The sequence below is a fragment of the Erpetoichthys calabaricus genome, chromosome 8 (genome assembly GCF_900747795.2).
Source record: "Erpetoichthys calabaricus chromosome 8, fErpCal1.3, whole genome shotgun sequence".
NCBI lineage: Eukaryota > Metazoa > Chordata > Cladistia > Polypteriformes > Polypteridae > Erpetoichthys > Erpetoichthys calabaricus.
Window position 1 is genome coordinate 99,780,562 of NC_041401.2, and position 23,503 is coordinate 99,804,064.

General features: G+C 40.3%; 1 protein-coding gene across 2 annotated transcripts in view; it reads right to left on the reverse strand.

Moving 5' to 3' along the window:
• Window positions 1-1,253: 1,253 nt before the first annotated feature.
• LOC114655876 (myosin regulatory light chain 2B, cardiac muscle isoform) overlaps window positions 1,254-23,503 on the reverse strand; it is a 35,699-nt gene continuing 13,449 nt past the window's right edge. For both annotated transcript variants that reach the window (XM_028807161.2, XM_051930800.1), the window contains exons 5-7: window positions 18,887-18,965; window positions 10,309-10,357; window positions 1,254-1,547 (exon numbers count right to left, since the gene is read on the reverse strand). In XM_028807161.2, the coding sequence (XP_028662994.1) occupies window positions 1,443-1,547; window positions 10,309-10,357; window positions 18,887-18,965 (233 nt within the window). In that variant the 3' untranslated portion in view covers window positions 1,254-1,442. The remainder of the gene's footprint in view (window positions 1,548-10,308; window positions 10,358-18,886; window positions 18,966-23,503) is intronic.

The following is a 23,503-nucleotide window of genomic DNA, read 5'->3' on the forward strand; positions in this document are numbered from 1 at the left end:
TTTTCTTTAAAAAGGAAGTAGAATGTCAGGCAAAGTTCACATAAAGTACCATATCTGACTCAAGTAGCAGTCTGGTATTGAATAATAAGTTCTTCATACTGTAGCCTGAAGAAACTTAATTATTCAACCCTGGAAAGTGATTCTTCGAGACCCGTTAAATATTTACAACATTAAAAAATTAATGAAGTAATTGTTGTTATGCTGAATGGATTCACATTGACATCAACTTTATTGTTTCATAGAGTACTAGGGTGTTGTACCGTGTTAGCTATTATGGATGTAGTGAGAAGTTAAGCACAATGACACCTTTTACTGGCTAAACTGAAAAGATTACAATATGCAAGGTCTTGGGGCAACTCAGGCTCATTCTTCAGGCAAAATGACTCCATCTTTCCTGAAGAAGGGGCCTGAGTTGCCTCGAAACCTTGCATATTGTAATCTTTTCAGTTTAGCCAGTAAAAGGTGTCATTTTGCTTGACTTCTTGTTTCACAGAGAAAATGGTGGAGTTAAATTAATCTGATTGTGTGTCTCTTTAAGGAGAATGGTGAGCCCTGTAGTGTATACTGTACATACAGAATAACATTGTTTCTTTTAAAACCTGGAATCAGTACAACATTTTACTCATCAAAAAGTCTAAATCCTCAGAACTTTGCCATAAATGTTGGAATTTAGTGAGGATAATGAAAAACTATTTAAAGAAAGAGCTGCTCACAGCACAAAAAAGGCAGATTAAAGAGAGAAGTAACAACCTGGGTAACAGAAGAATTTTAGGTGACTTTTGTGTCTGTTTCATGTAGTAAGTAGTACAGTGGAGAGTGAAGTTCTTACTTGAATGTCTAACCGACTTTCAACACATTGCCACCTCATGATAAACACATGGCATCGTTAAACGACAGACGGTACAGTCACTACCAGTGAACCCAGTCTCAAGTACAGCACTAGGAACATCAGACAAAGACAAAACTTGAAATGAACTGTCAGTCTCTCAGCATGCTTCACCACTTTATTCTGGCAGACAATTCTCCATTGACTGTGTGAGGGAGTCTTCTGCCAGAAAATACATTTAAAAGTTTTATGCCAAGAAAACAACCAGAGAAGTATTTTTTCTCAAAAAAAAAAACTTGTTCTGAAGAAATTATAGAGGTTGCAAATCAAAACAGATACAGATACGCAAGTAATTTGTTGTGTCTAGCAGTTTATATTGTCCACATCACCTCTTCAAAAGTGTTAATCATTTCAGTTTTACCTTGAAGAGCAAACTCATGTCTAATCTTTATAGTCTGATTTTATCACATACAGTACTGACAAAAAGTGCTTCTTGCAAAACATGGTTTATTTCCACAAGTTTCCTGTCACTACATTGACAAAGTGTTATAGTTTCTTAACACCTTCCCCCATGTGGTTTCCAAGAGAGCAGCTGGAACTTTGTATCCGTGTCTGTTCATTCTCGGTCCTTCTCCTCTCCATGGGTGATGACATAGCACAGATTCTTGTAGTCAAGATTACCCGAAACATCTGGAGGGAATGCTTCAAACATCTGCTTGATCTGCAGAGGAAGGAGAGTAAATAAGCAGTTCCAGGCTTGCTGGCTCCAACTCGCATGTATGTCTATCATTGTTTTTATTTGGGTTTGCTCACTTCCCAATGATACCTGGCAGACCAGAGTCTAAAAACATTTTTTGGCTTAGGACACACATTCTTAGTAATGGATGTCTTGATATATAATGCAGCATCGACAAGCAGAGGATTTAATGTGAAACACTGTATGCTGGTGGGATTTAATTTATTGGAAACTAAAAGGATTCCACCTGACATGAATTAAGTCTGAAATATCAAGTCTTATCTCCTCCGACATGGAAAGAGAGAGAGAGAGAGAGAGCCTCCTCTCCAGCCCAGAACAAGTAAAGCTGAGCAGGCCATTGATTATATTACTTGACAACTCTCAATTGTGTCAGAGTCTATGAGAGAGCAAGAAAGTGTGTGTGTGCCCTGCAAGGACCTGGCACATTCTGACCCGATGTGAGGGCCAAGACAGGTTGTCACATTCCACAGCCTGGCCATGGACAAGGCATGTTCAGAAAATGGATGGATGGGCTGAGTGCGTACTTCATCTGGAACACTTTCTCACCACAGCGGTAATGCCTTATCTTTAAAATGAGGACAAAAATGATATGTGCAAAAAGTATGAATATGAAAGGTGGGGTGCGGACCTGGCGGAATAGGACTTAGTGATGTTGCCCTATTACTAAAGGAAAGTAGGTATGAACTTTGGCTTGGGCATGTACTGCATGTGGTTTACATGTCTCCAATTTCTGTGCGAGTTTCAGTGCACCTTGAATTGATGGCCACAGGCATGCCCTGCACTAGGCCTTGGTCTCTTCTGGTGCCTTGCAACCCTAAAGTAGTTTAGGTGGGCTCCATGAACATAAAAATAATTAATGTGTATGTACAGAAGGCAGAATGTCAAGAGTCCACAGTGTTGTAAAGGATACATAGTAAGGTCAGTTGCAAGGGAGGAAATAACTATGTGGGTCTCCGTCAGCAGATAGAATAAGCCAGATCCTCCCAAAGTCAACAAGGTGAAAAGAAGAAAAGGTTGTGGTGGACTGGTTGTCTTCAGACAAGAAAGTAAAAGGTTATGCCTAGATAGAAGAATGTTTGATAGTTACCAGCATGCAGGTTAAGGGGGAGGGCCATTGCATTCAAGGTCTAAAGAAGAAAAAGGCCAGGGTGTCTGCCATTGTGGTTGGAAGAACCAGCCATAATGGCTCATGCTAAAAACTATTATGTTCAGGAAACTGTTTTGGTCCAAGAAAGAACATAACTTTATTTTTGCCACCGGACTCAAACTCATGTTGGTGCTCCATGCAAACTGTGAAGGACTACTGCTTTTATTTTAGAATCTCAATCCAGAAATGATTCTGGATCCCTGTCACCATATAGGAAGGCAGAAGAGCAATGCTTCCAGAACTTTGGTTATAAAACTGGGTAGAAGAAGATGGTATTATGCAGGAAAGATGATGATGACTAGGTGTTATCATGGCCAAGGAAAAATACACAGCTCCTTGACAGATGGCAAATGTGTCTAAATGGAAGCAACCTTCTACACAAGTTGTCAGAACATTCAGGAGATACAGCAGATGCAGCTTATATTGCACAGGAGAAATTGCATTGCTGTGAGTGTTGACATTTTGGTGCATGACCTACAGTGTCTGCGGCTAGAAACGATAGGAAGTTTTTATTGTCCTGGCTCTCCATAGACACAAAGAGTTTAACTCTTTCGACTATATGTAAAATGTGAAGAGTGACTTGTCGTAAAATCCCGAAACCTCTGCACACATCATAAACACGAGCAGTCTGATCCAATAATATCTCAAATGAGTAATCAAGTGACAAATGTATAAGCGAAAGATGAAAGTTGTCTCATAGTTTGGCATGTATTCCCACAGATGTATTGATCACTGTAGAGATGAGCCTTGTACTTAATGTAAGCCTTTTCTTGTGGGTGGTCTGTTCTCTTATTAGCGTCCATCCATTTTCAGAGGCAGCTGTACTAAAAATTGTGCCATCATTATTCCCTCTGTCATGGTGCTTCTGTTGTTGCCCTGGCTGAAGTTTAGTCGTTGTTTAATGGTTTTGTTGCTTTTCAGATATTATTTTACTTTTTTGTTGTTAATTCCGTTTTAGGTTTTGTTTTGTCTTTTTAAAATGTATTTAAAGTTATTGTTTGATCAGTGGCGTAGCTAGAGGCAGGCAGAGGGGGCGGTCCGCCTCAAGCGGCACATTTTTGGGGGGCGACATTATTGGCCGAAAGGCTCAGTACAATTCGTGTGTAAGCAGCAGGGTTTGGAAAAATATCACTCATGAATAAAAAAAGTAACATTTTCTGATTTTTATCCACCAATGGTTCAAAAATAATTTTCAGACTGTCCTTCTGTGATGGCATCAGACACAGCAGTTAAGATTTATGAGGCAATAACAAAAATAAACATTACATCGTTAATAATTTCTAACAATTTATAATTTTGTTTCGTTATCAATCCGAATGCATTCTTGCTCTGCGCAGAAAACATCCCCACCTATCACTTGTACACTACACTGGTTCTGGTTTTTGCAGCGTAATTATATTAAACTAATAATAAGAACACGGCTTATCAGTGCGTCTATACTATATTCTTGTCTAGTCGATGCTTATAAATAATTATATGTGAAATATTATTGCTGTTTCTCTATATATGAATAAATCTATGTAAAATGTATCTTAGTTTTTCTCTATACGTCATTTTAATTTTCTATTTAAACAGGTTAACATATTCAGATATGTTGGAGGGCGGCAAATTGAAGCATGAACTCTAGCTACGCCACTGGATTTGATCATGTTGTAATGTGCTGTTGATTTTTCTATGTTTACGTATCATATAAAGATCTTGTTTTGTATACTGTATATGCTGACTTGTAAGAGACAGTAAAAAGAAAATAAAAATCACGAGGAGGATTGTAAGTCAAAGAACGGGTAAAGGGTCAAAACCAGAAGTCAAGAAGATCTTTTGTCAAAGTAAAAACACGTTTGCAAAATACAGAGTCAAACACAATAACCGAGATTTTAAAAACCGGAAGGACTAAGTAATGGTCATTTAATACAGCAAAACAAGCTCGGATACCCTAGAAACACTAAAGGTGACCTTTGTTTCTGCAGAATTGACATTACAAATGAGTACACCCAGGGAAACTCTGGGAAGGATCTCCATGGAGATGGCAGAAAGAGAAACCTAACATAGTGGCGGCTAAATAGGAAACAAACTGGATTAAATAATTAACTGTCTCAAAAGAAGCCCTGGACAAAAAAAAAACCCATGTTGGAGTCTCACAACCATAAAATCCATTGGATTTTGATAGGAACTGCACAGGAATTTACACAAAAAATGATAAAGATCAGAGATCATAGCAACTTGAACTTCAGGAGGCATTCCCCCTGAGCGCCCTTCATTTTTTCATGCCCTGCCTGTTTAGTGCTTCTTCTTGTCCATCCATTATCCAACCTGCTATATCCTAAATACAGGGTCACGGGGTTCTGCTGGAGCCAATCCCAGCCAACACAGGGCGCAAGGCAGGAAACAAACCCTGGGCAGGGCGCACACACACACCACATACTAGGGACAATTTAGGATCACCAATGCACCTAACCTGCATGTCTTTGGACTGTGGGAGGAAACCCACGCAGACATGGGGAGAACATGCAAACTCCATGCAGGGAGGACCCGGGAAGCGAACCTGGGTCTTCTAACTGCAAGGCAGCAGCGCTACCCACTGCGCCACCGTGCTGCCCCCTTCTTCGTTTTGAATCCTATAATAAATTTATTGACTTCTCTGGCCTGACCTTTGCTCATTTTCTCTACTTTTTTTGTTTTTTCCCATAGCCTCCTTAAAATTATGTTTGCCCTATAAAACACTGAATTTTTTCCAACAAAAAAATAATGTTATTGCATGTAAATACCAACTCGTCAACATAAACACAGTAGGAAAGGTATGTCAGGTGTCCACTGCTGTACTGATGCAGACTTCCTGCACTTCCTTGAGTGTTATGTTTTGAAACAGTCACCAGTGCAGAGCCCGACACCACAATCGGGACAGCAGAAGCGTGTTTCTTTACACACTTTCAGATAATATTTTTTCTGTTGCTTGTGCATGAGAGGGTAGAATGTTGGTGCCTGAACCGCACAATACTGCCTTTGTTACTGCAGGCTACCAAAGCACAAGGTTTAGTGACTTCCACATTTCCTGTGACACAAAAACTGACAGTCACTGGATTGTGAACAGTGCTCAGGGGGCTAATGCATTTCTTGTCCTTCTAATTGGTCTCCATCATTTTGCCATTGTGTCATAACCCAACTGACACCATGGCGAATCTTCAGGCAATCAAATTCACCAGGCATATGATGGTGGTTTGGTCCTACATTGCCGTATTCATCAGTGTCACTATCCGTATCATCATCTGGTGAACAATTCAGTTTGTTCTACAGCTATTTGTTTATATGCCATTGTGTTTTTTGCCTGAATGCACTCGTGGTGGCGGTAGGTTCTCCTGTGTCTTGTGTTTTTTGATCATCTTTGTGAATTGCTTCCTTATACATAATATTTTGAGTAAACGTGGTCTTCATTGGAACTGTCCTGTCTCTCTTCCTGTTTACTCTCAGCACAACAGACTTCCAGCACAATACCAGTGCTTGTCATCTACAGAAGTTTTCAGATGAGTTGTCCATCTTGGGGTGTGTTGTGATGTGAAAATTTTGCATACAAGTTGATAAAAATTTTGTATGTCTTTATTTGTAACTTAGGCAAAGCAATGTAATATTAATGATACATTAGTGAGAAGCATTCATGTTTACCCCCCTTTTAAGAATGAATTTTACGACAGAGTTGGGGGAAGTGCCTCAAACCAGTTTGGCCAATATTTATCTCCTAAAGTCTCTCAGTCAACTCCCACAGGAAAGTCAGGCTGCCTGACTGCATGGTTTGGAGGGCAGGTGTGAAGGTGTTCTATCCCTCCATTGGTCTGAAGTATGGCTGTTTGGAACTGGCTTGTATCAGAAGCCTTTAAGTACCACGACGTCCTATTGGCTCTAGGGGTTGGACAGAAAACCTATACATTTTCTTGCTTTACCTCACCTTCTCTCTATTACCAAACTGATGAAAGACCATCTCACACCATGAACTGAAAAGGACAACACAATGAAGAGCACAGCTTGGCAGCCATATTGAGACAGGCATGCGGCCAGTTCTGAAAAAAGCTGACCACAAATAAACTAGAGACATTTTTAAGTAACTAACAAGTCTGTGTGCTGCCTGAAACTACACATAAACATTTATTAGGTTGTGTGGTTGCCAATATTCAAATGTACTTTCCATATTGTTATTATTTATTAATATTATCATCCATTTTCCAACCCGCTGAATCCGAACACAGGGTCATGGGGGTCTGCTGGAGCCAATCCCAGCCAACACAGGGCACAAGGCAGGGAACCAATCCTGGGCAGGGTGCCAATATTAATATTATCATTAATACATTATTTAATTGTAACTTAACTCCTGCTTGTCTTTTACTACACTTAATTGCCTGAGGTTATAAATGTAGAAGGGAAGGTGGGGAGAGGTTATATGGTACAATACCTTATAAACAGTGGTAAGTCTGTGAGATCTGAGGCATTCTGACAAAGGCTACAAATTAATAATACAAAAGGGGAAAGCAGAGTAATCTATTACTCTACCAAGACAAAACAGGGTGCATTAATAATGGAGATGAGGTAGAGAACTTTGTCTTGTGGTGCAGGGACAACAGCCTGCAGCTGAACATCAGTAAGACAAAAGAACTGGTGGTGGACTTTTGATGTGCTAAGAAGCTTCTGAGACCAGTCACCATTCTAGGGGAGTACATAGAAGTGGTGCAGAGCTACAAGTACCTTGGGGTTTACATAAACAACAAACTGTACTGGTCTGACAACACAGTAGTACTGTACCAGAAGGACCAGAGCAGACTGTACTTGCTAAAGAGACTCAGGTAGTTTGATGTGTGCAGCAAGCTGCTGAAAATGTTCTACCAGTCTATAGTAGCCAGTGTGATGGTCTATGCTGCAGTCTCCTGGGGAAGCAACCTGAGCACAAAATAAGCACAAAGCCTGAAAAAGCTTATCAAGAAAGCCTGCTCCATCACAGAGTGAACCTTGGACACACTGGAAGCTTTTGTGGAAAAGAGGATGGTGGCAAAAATGGATGTCATCATGAAAAATCCCCTCCAGGTGGTGCTCTCTTGAAGCACTTTTAGCCACAGCCTCATTCCACCATGTTGTGCCCACTGGTATCACCAATTAAGTGCTTCCACCCAATATACTTGTTAAGTTTATTTATTTATTGACTGACTGTATTATATGTCCTGTAAGTCTTCATTCTTGTTTGTTATGTTTCTGCTGCTGTATACATTTGAATCCCCCCGTGGAATTAATAAAGTTTATCTAATCTAATTTGAAGTGTAATTAAAGATACCTGAACTATATACTATAACCAGACCTGAGAAATAGTTAGTTGATATTTGTGATTTGCAAGACTAATTATGTTTAACATACATGCATAGAGCTGAAGCAAAGACAATTCCTTCAGGCAGGGACCTCAGCAGGTTATAACCGAGGTACTGTTCACAGATAGCCAAACCAATATGCTGTGTTAGGGTCCATATGCAGCAATTAGCTCGTACCTTGTGTTTGTCACAAAAAGCTCACTGAAACGCTAATCATGTGGGTATTTAAGACTAATCAGGGGACCTCTAGCCAGAAACCTTCTGCACAGATGTAACATCGACTGTGTGCCAAGAAGAACGCCTCATGCGCTCTGCCGAAACGGAACTGCAGTCGTCAATGACCCCCCAAAGTAAGAACCAAACTATGGTTATACTGTTTCAATGGCTTCTCTTTGACTGTTTTATAAGCATAAAGATTATACTGCAATGTATTTTCAGGAACAAAAGTTGCATTATAAAACAAGTTAAATATATACGTACAAACTGTATACAGAGGGGTGGACCAAAGTGGGTTTACAATTGTGAGAATGTGAGGCTGGCAAATTGAAGACTTATGAGATTATACCTAAGTGCACTGTGCAATTGTGACATTCTTTTGAGTTAATAAAGTTAAAGATACTGAGTTAATAAAGCTATTGTAATAACCATAACCTGCATATCTTTTTCCTCACGAACAACTGTAAACCTTCTTTTGCCCACCCCTGTATATCCATTCTTTTGTACCATATTTCTCTTGTCTTGATATTTCTGTCATGGTTGCTGAAGATTGCATATGCTGTCACGCATGTGCGCACAGGGCACAGCTTCAGGGCTCTGATGATTGTAATTCTCTGCCACACAAGGGGTTGGCACTGTGTCCTAATGTTTTCTCTCTTCCTCCCTCTGCAGACCGGAAGATTGGCGGCTGTAACACCACCAACATTACATCTGGTGTCCATCCACCAGGACCTGCCTCTTCCAACTGGTAGATTCGCCATCTTGAGTTCGGTTCAATTGAGGACTTGCATCTGAAAGAACGTCTTCGCAATTACTGCGTGTTTTTTCTTTGTTATTTAACTTCAATTATACAGGGTCGCTAGGGTGGTTCCCCAAGTCTTTTTCATGGTCTGTCTGATCTCTTACAATGCTTAGGTTCTGACTTTGAGTTACATCTCTAAAAACACATTCCCAGGGAACATGTACCCCCTGTTGGACACATATGCTTGTATATTTAGTTAAATATGGCTTTCCAAACAGTATTGCCTAACTCAGTTACTTGAGCAGATCCATCTCTCTGCCCCTGTAATATCACCATGGAAGTACACCTATGGAGTATTGAGCAGTGGCGGACCTTAATTCCTGGAGCCCTGAAGCTTGGACTGTTATGGGGTCCCTTCACAACCACCATTATCTTCTTCAATAGGGTTGTTCCACGACAGATGACCACAAATTTTATTTTTTTGATATGTTAATAACTTTTTTGTTTTTGACTTTCCTTTTAGCGTTGCTGCCTCGCAGTAAGGAGACTTGGGTTCGCTTCCTGGGTCCTCCATGCGTGGAGTTTGCATGTTCTCCCCGTGTCTGCGTGGGTTTCCTCCCACAGTCCAAAGACATGCAGGTTAGGTGGATTGGCTATCCTAAATTGGCCCTAGTGTGTGAGCCCTGCCCAGGGTTTGTTTCCTACCTTGCACCCTCTGCTGGCTGGGATTGGCTCCAGCAGACCCCCGTGACCCTGTATTAGGATATAGCAGGTTAGGAAAATGACTGACTTTCCTTTTGTATTGAATTACACTATGTTATTAATATTATTATTTTTTAAAAACCCCTTCTCGTGCAGCAGACACCCACAATTGTTAAGCAATGTGGAATTAATTCATTCAGGATTAGGGGCCATGAAGCTTAACCTTCATTAGTTTCATAGCAGATCCACCTCTGCTTCTGAATGAATTAATCTTCAGACGAATGTTCAGCAAGCACTAAGTCCAGAATTAAGGGTGCATGCATTGTAATAATCTGAACTAATATAAGGACTGATGCAAATGAAAGTGCATAGAAAGCAAACATTTATAAAATGCACCTCGTGTAACTCGCCCAAATCTTCTTTTCCTGCTTATTCAGTCCCAAGCATATGTGAAATGTGTATGGAAGCTACACAGCCTAAAAGGTGTAGAGCAGAACTGGTGATGTTTTGTTCTGGCAGATACCGATCAGAGTCACATTCTTCCAGGTTTGACCACACGCAGCACACAGAATGTCTTACCTCCTCTTCGTTGAATCTGTCGGCCTGTGTCATTAGCATCTGCTTGATGCTGTAATAAAATAAGAGAGAAGCTTCTTTCAGTTTCCTGTAATGTCTATGGACTGCAGCTGGGATTTGAATTGCACAACTCTTCGGCAGCTTGCTTGCTTTATTCCACATTATGCCTTTTACGATGAGTATAGCAGGTTAAAAGATAAAACAAATAAAAGTGATAATAAGATGCACAACATCCAAAGGTCTACCCTGGGAGCTAACCGGTATGTGAGCCTCATCCCCTCATCAGTTTGAAGGAGATATCAGGGTCACTTGTAATTACAGGTGCACTGAAAGCAGGGGCCGCTAGACAAAATGGGATGAGGGGCCTTTAGTACTTTATAGCGCAGAAATATTTATATGTTTATAGCGCTACGGTGGCTGAAGTGTTTCATTCCAACCAATTTCTTAATTATAAACCAAATCACACCTTCATCTCCTTGTTCCTGTTACTGCATTCCAAATTCTTATTAATGCACATTTTATGTTTTTAGAAAATCAGTTACATTCTGTAAGTAAGACTGTTCACATTTTGTCATCTCGTTTTCTGTTTTACTTTCCTTGTCCTAATATTTGATTGCTTTAGGACTGAACACATCCATGGGCGCATTTAGGTTAGCAGGCTAAATATAAGTTAGTTAGCTGTGCCTGGTAGTGATTCAGAATTGAAAACAAACAAAGAAATCAAAATGAAGAAGGCAATTAAGAAACTGAAAAGATGCCCACCCACTAAAAGCAGTGGCAGTAATACTGAGATTTCAAAGACAAACTACAGTTGCACTATTATTATCTTATAAAAAAAAAAGTTCAGTTAATCACATAAAATTACATGAAATTAAGAAACTGGCTGCAATGGAGGCCTGCAGGAAGAAAGCTGTCTTCGTGTTATTTTCTGTTTTCTAACTGCACCTTTGCAGTTTGGTTCATTTTTTTTTTTTTAGACCCTGAATCCATTTCCAACATTAATTATTTTGGGTCCAGTCGTTTTGGGCATCCTAAAAACATTTTGTTCAGTGGTGCAATTTTAGTTGTCTTTGGCATTGCCAGTTTCTATGGGTTTGTTGAGTGGTTCTCTGAGGCATTGCTACGGGTGACGCTTGGTGCCATACATTGTATGATGTTTGAGGTCTAAAGTTGTTTTTTTTCCATCTTAAAAATGTTGGAAGATTAAGATGTTTTCTAAATGTGAGAAAATGATTTGTGCCTTTATCTCTAGTAGGATTGACTACTGCAATGTATTATTCACTGGCTGTTCACATGGTTCTTTATGCAGCTCTCAGATAAATTTCAAAATGCTGCTGCAAGAATTATTACAAGAAGAAGAAAATGTAAACACATGACTCCAGTTGTTAGGTCCTTACACTGGATCTTGGGTTAACTCAAAACCCTCCTTTTAATTTACAAAGCCTTAAAAGACCAAGGTTGTGTATACTTATGTAATCTTATCATTACTTACAAACCACAGCGCACATGGAGATCTCCAGATGCTGGCCTACTTAAGATTCCAAGGATTGATAAAATTTACAGTGGAAGTTGAACCTTTAGTTAAAGGGCCCCAACGATCTGCCTGCCAATATAACAGATGCCCCTTCAGTCTCAGCTTTTAAATGGAGGCTGAGGACCCACAACATTTGAATACAATACCCTGACTAGAGCTGCTGATTAGCTCTGCATGCTGCATTTCTGTTTGTTAGTCATTTGTACAGAAATATAAGTAATACCATATTTATATCTATCTAACACTGGTGAGGGGACGCTGGCGCACGCATGTTGTTGCCGCTCCTCCCTGTAAACAACACTTCTCACAAAATTCGCCTAATTCTACACTTTCTTACGTTTGTTTTATTTCTTTTATTGTACGTATAGTTCGTGGATACAGCTGACTCGAATTGTATGGATTTGGCTTATATTTACAGATTTTATGGACTCTACTTTGACTGGGAATAGCTGAGTCTGTGGATCACGGGACGAGAACCTTCAAGCATTTCTTTGTGCCTGGCAATCTAGGACCTCGGGATGATCTGTCTCCGTGATTATATTTAATTCGCTTTGCTGATCTGCTCCCGTTTCATCTTATAGTACTATACGACTGGGAACTGATCTGATGTTCTTATTAACCTGGCTTTTGGCTCCGGGGCGATCACGCCTGAAATTACCAAGCGTTACATTTTGTGACTGTGTATTGGAACCTCCAACTCCTGCTACCTCCTCTTGCTATGCTTTCTGCTGATTGCTATGGCTGCTCACCTACGCTACCACACTCGCCTGTCCTACCGGTTCCACTCTGCTGTGCTGCTTCTCCACTGCTATTCAGATAAGTATTACTCAGCATCATGCTAAAATACTCTCATGACAAACTCCTTCTTATTAAACAGTTTGTCCAGAGCAAATGGTCTGACTGCAACATCCTAAAGGACGCCGGTATTTTGCAGCGCCCGAAATATATACATCGCGGGTCAGGTCGCCGCCACCGCCGGGCTGCGAATGAAAAGACTACCGGCAGCATTTGCTCAGGAATACGCCGTCCTTCTCATGACCCTGGAAATAGAATTGTCGGTGTGCCAAATTTGCATTATGTGGGAATAAACCCTGATTGCGGCTCTGTGCAGAAAGAAGCCTCATTATGTAATATTGCACTGTTTAACTCGAGGTCTCTTAATGGCAAAGCGTTGGTGTTGTCAGAACTCATCACTGACACCAAACTTGATATTCTGTGTCTAACGGAGACTTGGCAAAAACCAAACGAATTTGCGTCTCTCACAGAGGCGACTCCAATTGGTTTCACTTTCCACTCAGAGCCTCGAAGCTCCAAGACAAGGAGGCGGGCTGGCAGTAATTATCAGAGAAGACTTAAACGTTAAAAGAATCCCAATTGACTGCCCATTGTCTTTTGAGTGCCTGGCTCTTAAACTAATAATGGAATCAGGTCCTGTCTCACTCATTGTTCTCTATCGTCCCCCAAAATACAATGCATCCTTCTTATCCGATCTGATTGAACTTTTGACCCACCTAAGCTCTTACTCTCAGAGAATTATGCTTCTTGGTGATTTCAACATCCATATTGACACCCCCACATCTAAACTGAGAAATGAATTCCTGTCCTTACTGGACTGTTTTGACTTGACACAACATGTTGATTTTCCAACCCATTGTGGCGGTCATATATTGGACCTGATCTGCACTTCTGGACTATCTGTTGCCAACATTTACAGCACTGATTTGGGACTCTCTGACCATAAAGCAGTATTTTTCACTGTCTCATTACCTTTCCCACCTCTTACCTGTAAACGACAAATTTCTTACAGAAACTTTAAAAATATCTGTCCCTCTATCCTTTCTGGATCCATTTCTGATCTTTTACTGTCTGCACCTATTCCATCAACACTAGATAGTTTTGTTCACCACTATAACACAGCCCTTCACTCAGCATTAGATAAAACAGCTCCTTTAAAACATAAGGAGGTTTCCTTTAAACGTTCAGCTCCTTGGTATAACTCAGAATTGCGATCTATGAAAGCAGCTGGCCGACGCCTTGAGAGAATGTCACGTAAGACTGGCCTCACCGTGCACATCCAGGCTTTCTCTGACCACCAAAGAGCTTACAGAGAAGCACTAACTTCTGCCAAGAACACCCATTATGGCAGAATAATAGAAAGTGGCCATGATAACCCAAGGGTTTTGTTCTCTGTAGTTAATAAACTACTCGAACCCGCATCTGGTCCAACTACCTCTTCTACTGAAGTCTGTGAGGAATTCCTCCACTTTTTCCGTAACAAAATTAAAGATCTAAATAATTCAACCAACATAAATACATCATCTGTTTATATCTCTCCCTGTTTTCCCACTCCATCCAGCTCCTTCTCTAAGTTCTCACCAGTCACATCTGCGTTTGTTAATGACCTGCTTTATAAGATGAGGCAGACTACTTGTGTACTGGACCCCATCCCCACCACACTTCTTAAATCCTTCATGCCATAATCCCGACTGTTACAACAATAATAAACTCATCCCTTGACACTGGCTCTGTGCCGCTCACTTTTAAAATTGCTTCTGTAACCCCAACGTTAAAAAAGTCTGGCCTTGATGCTGACAATCTTAACAATTTCCGGCCTATTTCCCACTTACCTTTCCTGTCAAAAGTTCTTGAGCGTGTTGTAGCTTCCCAACTCACCAATTACCTAACCTCTAATAATTTGATGGAACCCTTTCAGTCTGGTTTCAGGGCGCGGCACAGCTGTGAAACTGCTCTGCTACGGGTAACCAATGATTTGCTTATGGCAGCAGACTCTGGACAAACCAGCATATTAATTCTGTTAGACCTCAGTGCAGCATTTGACACTGTCAGACATGACATCCTACTGTTCAGAATGGAGAACATGCTGGGTATCTCTGGCACTGCCCTCCAGTGGTTCAAGTCCTATCTGACTGATAGGCAAGAGTTTGTTAGTCTTGGCAACAGTAGATCCAGCTCAGCGCCAGTCACACAAGGAGTCCCTCAGGGCTCTGTCCTCGGTCCTCTGCTTTTCTGTATTTATATGCTTTCCCTTGGCCATATTATCCGTAGTTATGGATTGGGTTATCATTTTTATGCAGATGATACTCAGCTCTACTTCAATGTTAAAAGTGGAACTTCATCAGAGCTTTCTCAGCTCACAACCTGCCTTAGTGAAATTAAAACCTGGATGGAGCAGAACTCTTTAAAATTAAATTGCAATAAAACTGAACTCCTGCAAATTGGGACTAAAATGCAACTTAATAAAATGAGCTCCTTCCCAGTCAATCTTGGCAGTGATCTCATCAGACCTGCCTCTACTGTAAAAAATCTTGGTGTCATTTTTGATTCCTCCCTCACTTATTCCGCCCACATAAATCACATTAAGAAACTTTCTTACTTTCACCTCCGTAACATATCACGTGTTCGCTCCTTCCTCTCCTTCTCTAATGCTGAGAAACTTGTCCATGCTTTTATCACATCCCGCATCGATTATTGTAATTCCCTACTGGCAGGTGCCCCTTCTAATCTTATATCACAGCTCCAGCTTATTCAAAACTCAGCTGCAAGAGTCCTTACTCGAGCCAGCAGCAGCGAGCACATCACACCCATCCTGCTCCATCTTCACTGGCTCCCTGTGTCCTACAGAATCAAATATAAAATCCTACTAATAACCTACAAAGCCTTAAATAACCTCGCACCAAACTACATCAGTGACCTTCTCCATCACTATGTGCCTGCCCACCCACTAAGGTCCTCTGATTCTGGTAATCTTGTTGTGCCCGTCACTAATCTACACTCCATGGGTGACAGGGCCTTCAGCTGTATAGCGTCCAGACTCTGGAATGACCTACCGAAATTAATCAGGTCAGCTGACTCCATGAATTCTTTTAAAAAACAACTCAAAACTCATCTGTTCAGGAAGGCTTTTAGCTCTACTTGACTTTATTACCTTTCTCTTAGTTTACTTCTCTGTCAAGATGCTCATGTAACCTGTATGTGTGTGTGCTAGACCATCAATTATGTTGTCTGGTTTTTTTTGTTTTTTTTTCAGAATTTACTGTCTTAATCTTCTTTGTTTATTTATCTGGTTTGTACAATGCTATATACTGTATATTCTGCCGTTCTTTATTTATTCTGTAAGTGCCTTGAGCATGGGAAAGGCGCTATATAAATAAAATGTATTATTATTATTATTATAAAGTGTTAACTAACCCTCCTCTATTCTGTTTCTCTTTACAATATCCTGATGTGGCACTTGGTGCCAATGCACTACTGCCAGGCTGCTCTCCTGCATAAGGAAAAGTCATGCTGGATAAAGGAGCAATGGGATCATCCAATGGAAAGACTCTCTCATCAGACTGGACCCCCAGCAAAGACTCCACAATAGAATGCCCAGGATGGGTAGGTGGCCAGTTGGCCGCGATCTCCAGGACTGCGACTGTGTTTGACCGAGTCTTTGACTTTCTCTTTTACATTTTAATCTCCTCCCTTCTCAATTGGCCACAGTTAATCATTTAATTAATGGGCAGATGTCATTGGTTTCCATTCACAGCGTATCACTTTTTCCACATTTTGTTATGTTACAGCCTTATTCCAAAATGGATTAAATTCATTTTTTTCCTCAGAATTCTACACACAACACCCCATAATGACAATGTGAAAAAAGTTTACTTGAGATTTTTGCAAATTTATTAAAAATAAAAAAACTGAGAAAGCACATGTACATAAGTATTCACAGCCTTTGCCATGAAGCTCAAAATTGAGCTCAGGTGCATCCTGTTTCCCCTGATCATCCTTGAGATGTTTCTGCAGCTTAATTGGAGTCCACCTGTGGTAAATTCAGTTGATTGGACATGATTTGGAAAGGCACACACCTGTCTATATAAGGTCCCACAGTTGACAGTTCATGTCAGAGCACACACCAAGCATGAAGTCAAACGAATTGTCTGTAGACCTCCGAGACAGGATTGTCTTGAGGCACAAATCTGGGGAAGGTTACAGAAAAATTTCTGCTGCTTTGAAGGTCCCAATGAGCACAGTGGCCTCCATCATCCATAAGTGGAAGAAGGAGCTGGCTGGCCATCTAAACTGAGCGATCGGGGGAGAGGGGCCTTAGTCAGGGAGGTGACCAAGAACCCGATGGTCACTCTGTCAGAGCTCCAGAGGTCCTCTGTGGAGAGAGGAGAACCTTCCAGAAGGACAACCATCTCTGCAGCAATCCACCAATCAGGCCTGTATGGTAGAGTGGCCAGACGGAAGCCACTCCTTAGTAAAAGGCACATGGCAGCCCGCCTGGAGTTTGCCAAAAGGCACCTGAAGGACTCTCAGACCATGAGAAAAAAATTCTCTGGTCTGATGAGACAAAGATTGAACTCTTTTGTGTGAATGCCAGGCGTCACATTTGGGGGAAACCTGGCACCATCCCTACAGTTAACATAGTACAACGACCCTAAGCACACAGCCAAGATATCAAAGGAGTGGCTTCAGGACAACTCTGTGAATGTCCTTGAATGGCCCAGCCAGAGCCCAGACTTGAATCTGATTGAACATCTCTGGAGAGATCTTAAAATGGCTGTGCACCGACGCTTCCCATCCAACCTGATGGAGCTTGAGAGGTGCTGCAAAGAGGAATGGGCGAAACTGGCCAAGGATAGGTGTGCCAAGCTTGTGGCATCATATTCAAAAAGACTTGAGGTTGTAATTGCTGCCAAAGGTGCATCGACAAAGTATTGAGCAAAGGCTGGGAATACTTATGTACATGTGATTTCTCAGTTTTTTTATTTTTAATAAATTTGCAAAAATCTCATGTAAACTTTTTTCACGTTGTCATTATGGGGTGTTGTGTGTAGAATTCTGAGGAAAAAATTAATTTAATCCATTTTGAAATAAGGCTGTAACATAACAAAATGTGGAAAAAGTGATGCGCTGTGAATACTTTCCGGATGCACTGTATGTTAATCAGTTTCTACTTTGTGTTATGTGTGTTTTAACAAATCTACATGTATATGTTCTGTATTTAGTAATAATAATTAGTATAATCTAAACTTGGAGTTTAATGGGGAATTGTTCACAGCGCTCTGCACCAGTGAAGAGTGCGATACAAAAAATAAGTTGTATTATATTCTATTGTAACTATGTAAAGGGTGGTAGTGGTTAAGATTTCGAATTCTCCAAATTTATGGCTAAATCCTAAAAATTGTGAGAGTGTACTAAAATAATCTCGAGACCTCCACTATGTTATGGGGTCATTTTGAGACAGAATATGGAAGGTGAGTTGGGCCGAAGTCGTAAGGGTGAGGTGGTGAACAGCAGAAGAGATGTAAATTTGTGGTTTGATGTTTTCACAAGACACTTACAGACTAACTGTTTTATTGCTGGGCTCATTGTGGAAGATTGGATTTTGTTTTGTATTGGATTAATAATATTTCATATTTACCTATGCGTTCATCCCCTCCTTGAGCGTGTTTAATAAAACCCTAACTTGTTCATATTTTGAGATCCTTTATCCTTTTGTAAAGTTTGCATTTCCTCCCCCATGTCTACCTGAGGTTTCTCTGGGTCTCTGCTCACTTCTCACATTGTGTTGACAGCTCCAGGCTGGCACAGTATGGGTGACAGTGTCAGAGAGCCAGTGACGTTTGTCACTTTCCAATGGTGAGAACAGGCCCAGAAGATTATTTAAAATTTCAAACTCTGACTGAGTAAAACTAAAACCAAATGCCAGGTCACACAAGTGAGGAATTGTCCGGATGCATATTTATAATGTGGCATAAATTTTTGAAAAGTGCTCACATTGAAAGGTAAAAAATATGAAATTTCTTAAGTCAAAAAACAGCATGCTGTTTGATCCTTTGGAAGTGTAACAATAATAAATGTTTAAAATAAGGAAAAACATCTGAAATTAATTAAAAACCCAGAATGTGTGCTGGGAAATAAAAGTTCAGGTTTACTTCTCCAAAGGCCCCACACAACCCATTAGAGATTTGAAATGGAGATGATCAGTGAAGTTAAACAAAATGTTATACTTTAGGTTAAGGCCCCAATACTGACTAGTCTGCCTTGATGTGTCCACTGGCCTCAGGGTCAAAAATCTTGAAAGCATTCAGGATGGTCTCCTCTGGGTCAGTACCTGATGGATGTAAAAATAAAGAAGGTCAGCAAGACTAGTGACTCTTCACAACTGTTCAGAAATATTCCTTAGGTTTACTGTTCTTGGAGATGGGCTAATTGCAGGACGTTCTGCCTCATATCTTTTTCTTTCCTTTCATTGGACAGTCTCCTTATGTCAAGATACAGTATGTGCAGTTCATGTTTTCTATCATATAAAACAGTCAGCTTCACCTGCCAAAAATGTAATTAATAAAGAGTTGGTTGGGAAAACACACTCTTTGGAGGATCATGTTAGGAATCCAATAGCTGTTAGGTAAACTGAAAATTGGATTGACTCTGTTTGCTTAGACAATTCAGTCATTTCTGAATTGGCGTCAGTCTCTCCAGGTCTCACTGTAGTCTGTGCGGGGCCAAAATTACCATTACCAGTTTAGTCACAGGGCGAATGGATAACAGTGAGATGGGGTCTAAGAAGTCAAAATGTAGGCCTTCAGCCCCCAGGTCACCAATTCGGGCTCAAAATAGATTCTGTCAAGGCTGAGAATAACAAAGTGCTCATAATTGGTGACTCCATAGTGTGGGAATGTTAGTTTTCCAAACTATGTTAATCCAGCAGCTAAAGTTAAATGCCTCCTGGGGCAAAGGTATCTGACACAGAGGCTAAATTGGACCTTCTGGCCGACAATGAAGTGTCTAGCTTATTGTTGCACATCGGCACTAATGATATCTATATGCAGCAATCTGAGGTAATAAACAAGAATTTCATATCTTTATGCACCAAAACTAAAAGAAACTGCTGGAATTTAATTGTGTCTGGCCCCTTACCAAGATTATATAGAGGAGAGGTGATTTATAGCAAATTGTAGTCCCTTCACTGCTGGTTAGAGACCTGGTGTGCAAATAAAAGTATATTTTTTGTGAATAATTGGTATGATTTTTAGGATAGGCCTGGATTATTCAAGAGAGATGTGTGACAATGCGGGTTCTGCTCCATGCTCCTATTTCTCTTTCGGGAGCCTCTTGAACCCGACACCGTCAGTAATGTAACTGGATGAGCTGGACAATGAGGACACCAAACGAAGCAAGGGTAAGGTGCAAAGTGCAAACAGTATTTTAATTAAACAGACAGTGAAAACCAAAAAGTGTTCAAAACAATACTGCAGCGTTCAAAACAGTTCAATAAATGAATAATCCATAAAATCAGGTGTAATGTGGAGGTTAAAAAATAATTCAATAAATAAATCCAGTTTAAACAAGGTTAAAATCAACAGCAGGCTGGAGGCTGTCCTTTAGAAGCCCGGTGCCATCTTTTAGCTGGCGACTCCTCTATTTCTCCCATCCAGGCCCTGCAACAGTGGAGTCACTTACCTGCAGGTGCAGCTGCCTACTACATTGTTCCAGTAGCCTTCCATCCCCTAGCTCCATACAGCTGATCCCTCCGAACCAAGACTTGGGTTTCCCAACACCTCACACTTGGGCTCAACTTCCCAAGCCTCTGACTTCTGCTCCCTTCCATGGCGAGTCGTCCACTCAAAACCGATCAGCTGGCGCGACTGCTTCTTTCTGCCCCCACCCCAAGTGTTGGCCAAACACACCTTCAGGGTTCTCTTCTCAGCTGTCTGCCTTCACCGGCAAGCCTGTTCTCCCTACTTGCTCGCTCCTACCTTCTTCTCTCTTATCCCCTGTTCTTTTCTTTCCCTCCCCTCTGCAAATAATAGGGACATGGCACAGGTGCGGTGATTAGCAGTTCCCGACATCAATTACAAACGTTGTGCACTTCATTGTGGAAACACTCAAGCCCGTATCGCACCCGGGAACTGCTCTGCCCACACTACCATACCCCCTCTTTAAGCCGCGAATGCATTGATTATTTATTTAAAAACTGGTCTTTCCTTCTGAGCCGCGAACCCACTATATTACATGATGGTCTTCATCCTAACCGGACGGGATCCTTTATTTCCCAAAATATGGCAGCAAAAACGGCCTGGCCGACTGATCAAAGCACAATTCAGGTCGCAGCCTTGTGATCTTAAATCGCAGGCTGTTGTTTTTCCTACCTTTTACATTCCTGGAGCTGCTACTCAAAACATTTGTTGTGGGGTATCTCATAAATGTAGCCTGAAAGCAAAATCTAAATCACTTGATAACCAAAGGATAAAGAGCATAATTAGACTAAGAGTTAAAATGAGATCCTCCAATAGGTGTTGTGAAGTAGGAGTTTGAAAATACATAAGACCCAAAAGAACTTCCAAAAATGCCCAGTATAGAGGAAAATCCCATCAAAAAGCCAGATACACACAAAAAAACGCCTAAAAAATCTTTAGAAAATAAAAGATTTCTTCTTCACAAAAAAGTGTTGTAATGACAACAAAGCTCCATGGAGCACAAAGGCAAAAGGGAATTGGATGTAATATAAAAGCAATGCGAATCGAACAATTCCCAATACAGATTCCAATAGTGAGGTCAAAACACAGAGCAGAAAGTCAAAAATCCAGAAATCCAATAAACACAGAAAAACGATACACACAAGTAAACTCATAGACTCCCAAGCGCATTTACAATGAACTGACAGAACCTTCTGGATTTACAGAGCAGAAGGCAGTTCCTGGCGGTGATTGGCAGGTAGCCCCACATCTAGGGGGACCACCCACAAAACACATGGAACACAACACAGGCTTAAATACAGACACATAAAATGTAAAGAATACTGCAAATCATAAACAAAGGAAATAGTAACATATACAAATAAAGCAAAAACGGACAACAAAAAGACAAAACAAGCATTTGAATCCTAGCCAGGGCTGAGATATGACACTATGGGTACCTGTATAAGTAATTTAATTCAAAATAAAGCACCACTTAACACCAGTACAGAAACATCCTCGCACTTTAAAGTGCTGCTTACTAAACATTTGCTTTCTTAGAAGTAAAGCTGTTTGGTAAACTATATTATTTAAGTACATAATCTGATTTGTGTCTTCTCACTAAAACCTGGCTTAGTAAATCTGACACTATTCCTTTAGCTGAGGTGTCACCAAAAGATTAAACAGTCCTTCATAAATCAAGAAATACTGGTCATGGAGGTGGCCTTGGGATCATTCTGTGTAATGAACTGCAAACCAGTTCTAAAAATTTCCCCTTGGGATTAATAAAGTATCTATCTATCTATCTATCTATCTATCTATCTATCTATCTATCTATCTATCTATCTTAACATTAATATCTATCTATCTATCTATCTATCTATCTATCTATCTATCTATCTATCTATCTATCTATCTATCTATCTATCTATCTAAAAACGTAGGCAAATTTATTTTCTTTGAGATAATAAAAACAGACGCCAGCACGATTGTAGTACTGGTCTATAGACCACCAGGTCCTTATTCAATGTTCATGACTGAATTTGTCAGACTTTTATCCGATTTAGCCATACATTATGATCATGTAGTGCCGAAGAGGGATGTTAATATACACACTGATGTGGAAACTAACACTTTTAGCACATTTTTATTTATTTGTTAAACTCAGTAAGGTTTTGCCAGATTGTCAATGGCCTGACTCATAGTCACAACCACACATTAGATTTAATCATTACTTGTGAAGTTGATTTACAAAATGTTAATATTATGGCATTAAATGAAGTCATTTCTGATCTCTACTTAATTATGTTTGATTGGGTGTCGCCCTTACCAGCACACTCACAGATTAAAACAAGAACGGTGCAACATCTAGAGTGTAACTCTGCATTACAATTTGTAGATATTTCGAGAATCTCAAGCATGATTGTAGAAGGTAATTTGGATTGGCTAACATTAAATTATAATGTGACTTCGAAAGAGACTTTGGATACAGTGGCTCCTATTGAAACAACAGCGGTTTAATGAGAGTACTTAAGATCTTAAATTAGAATGTCAAAACCTGAAACACAGATGAAGAGCAAAAAGCTGCAGGACTTCCAAACCAAATAAGCAGATAAGTGTTTTAAAATATAAAAAGCTCTCTATAGCCCACTCAGACCGCTATTCAAGATTAATACACTGAACTCTAAAGTTATTGCCACCCTCCATGAAAATGAGGTAAAATTAATATACTGTATAAAAGGAACCACACATTGAATGAATGATATGCTGGGCTTAAACAAATGCATAAGTCTCATGTTGTTATTGTCAAACACCTTTTTCGAACAGAATAACATTTTCCTTTATTAACACAAATTTTCATAATAAGGCAAATTCTAAAAATATTAGCACCCCAAATGTCAGTATTTGGTGGAGCCTACCTTGGAGAAAATGACAGCATTCAGCCTCTTTCTGTAGTGTTGAACAAGGCTGGAAAACACTTGTGGAGGGATCTTGGACCGCTCTTCCATATAAAACATTTCCATCTCATAAGGATTCTTTGGTTTTCTCCTGTGAGCGGATCTCTTCAGTTGAGACCACAGATTTTCAATTGGGTTCAAATCTGGAGACTGAGAGGGCCATTAAAAAACGTAGATTCTGTGTTCCTATAACCAATTCTTTGTTGCTTTTGATGTGTGCATTGGATCATTGTCTT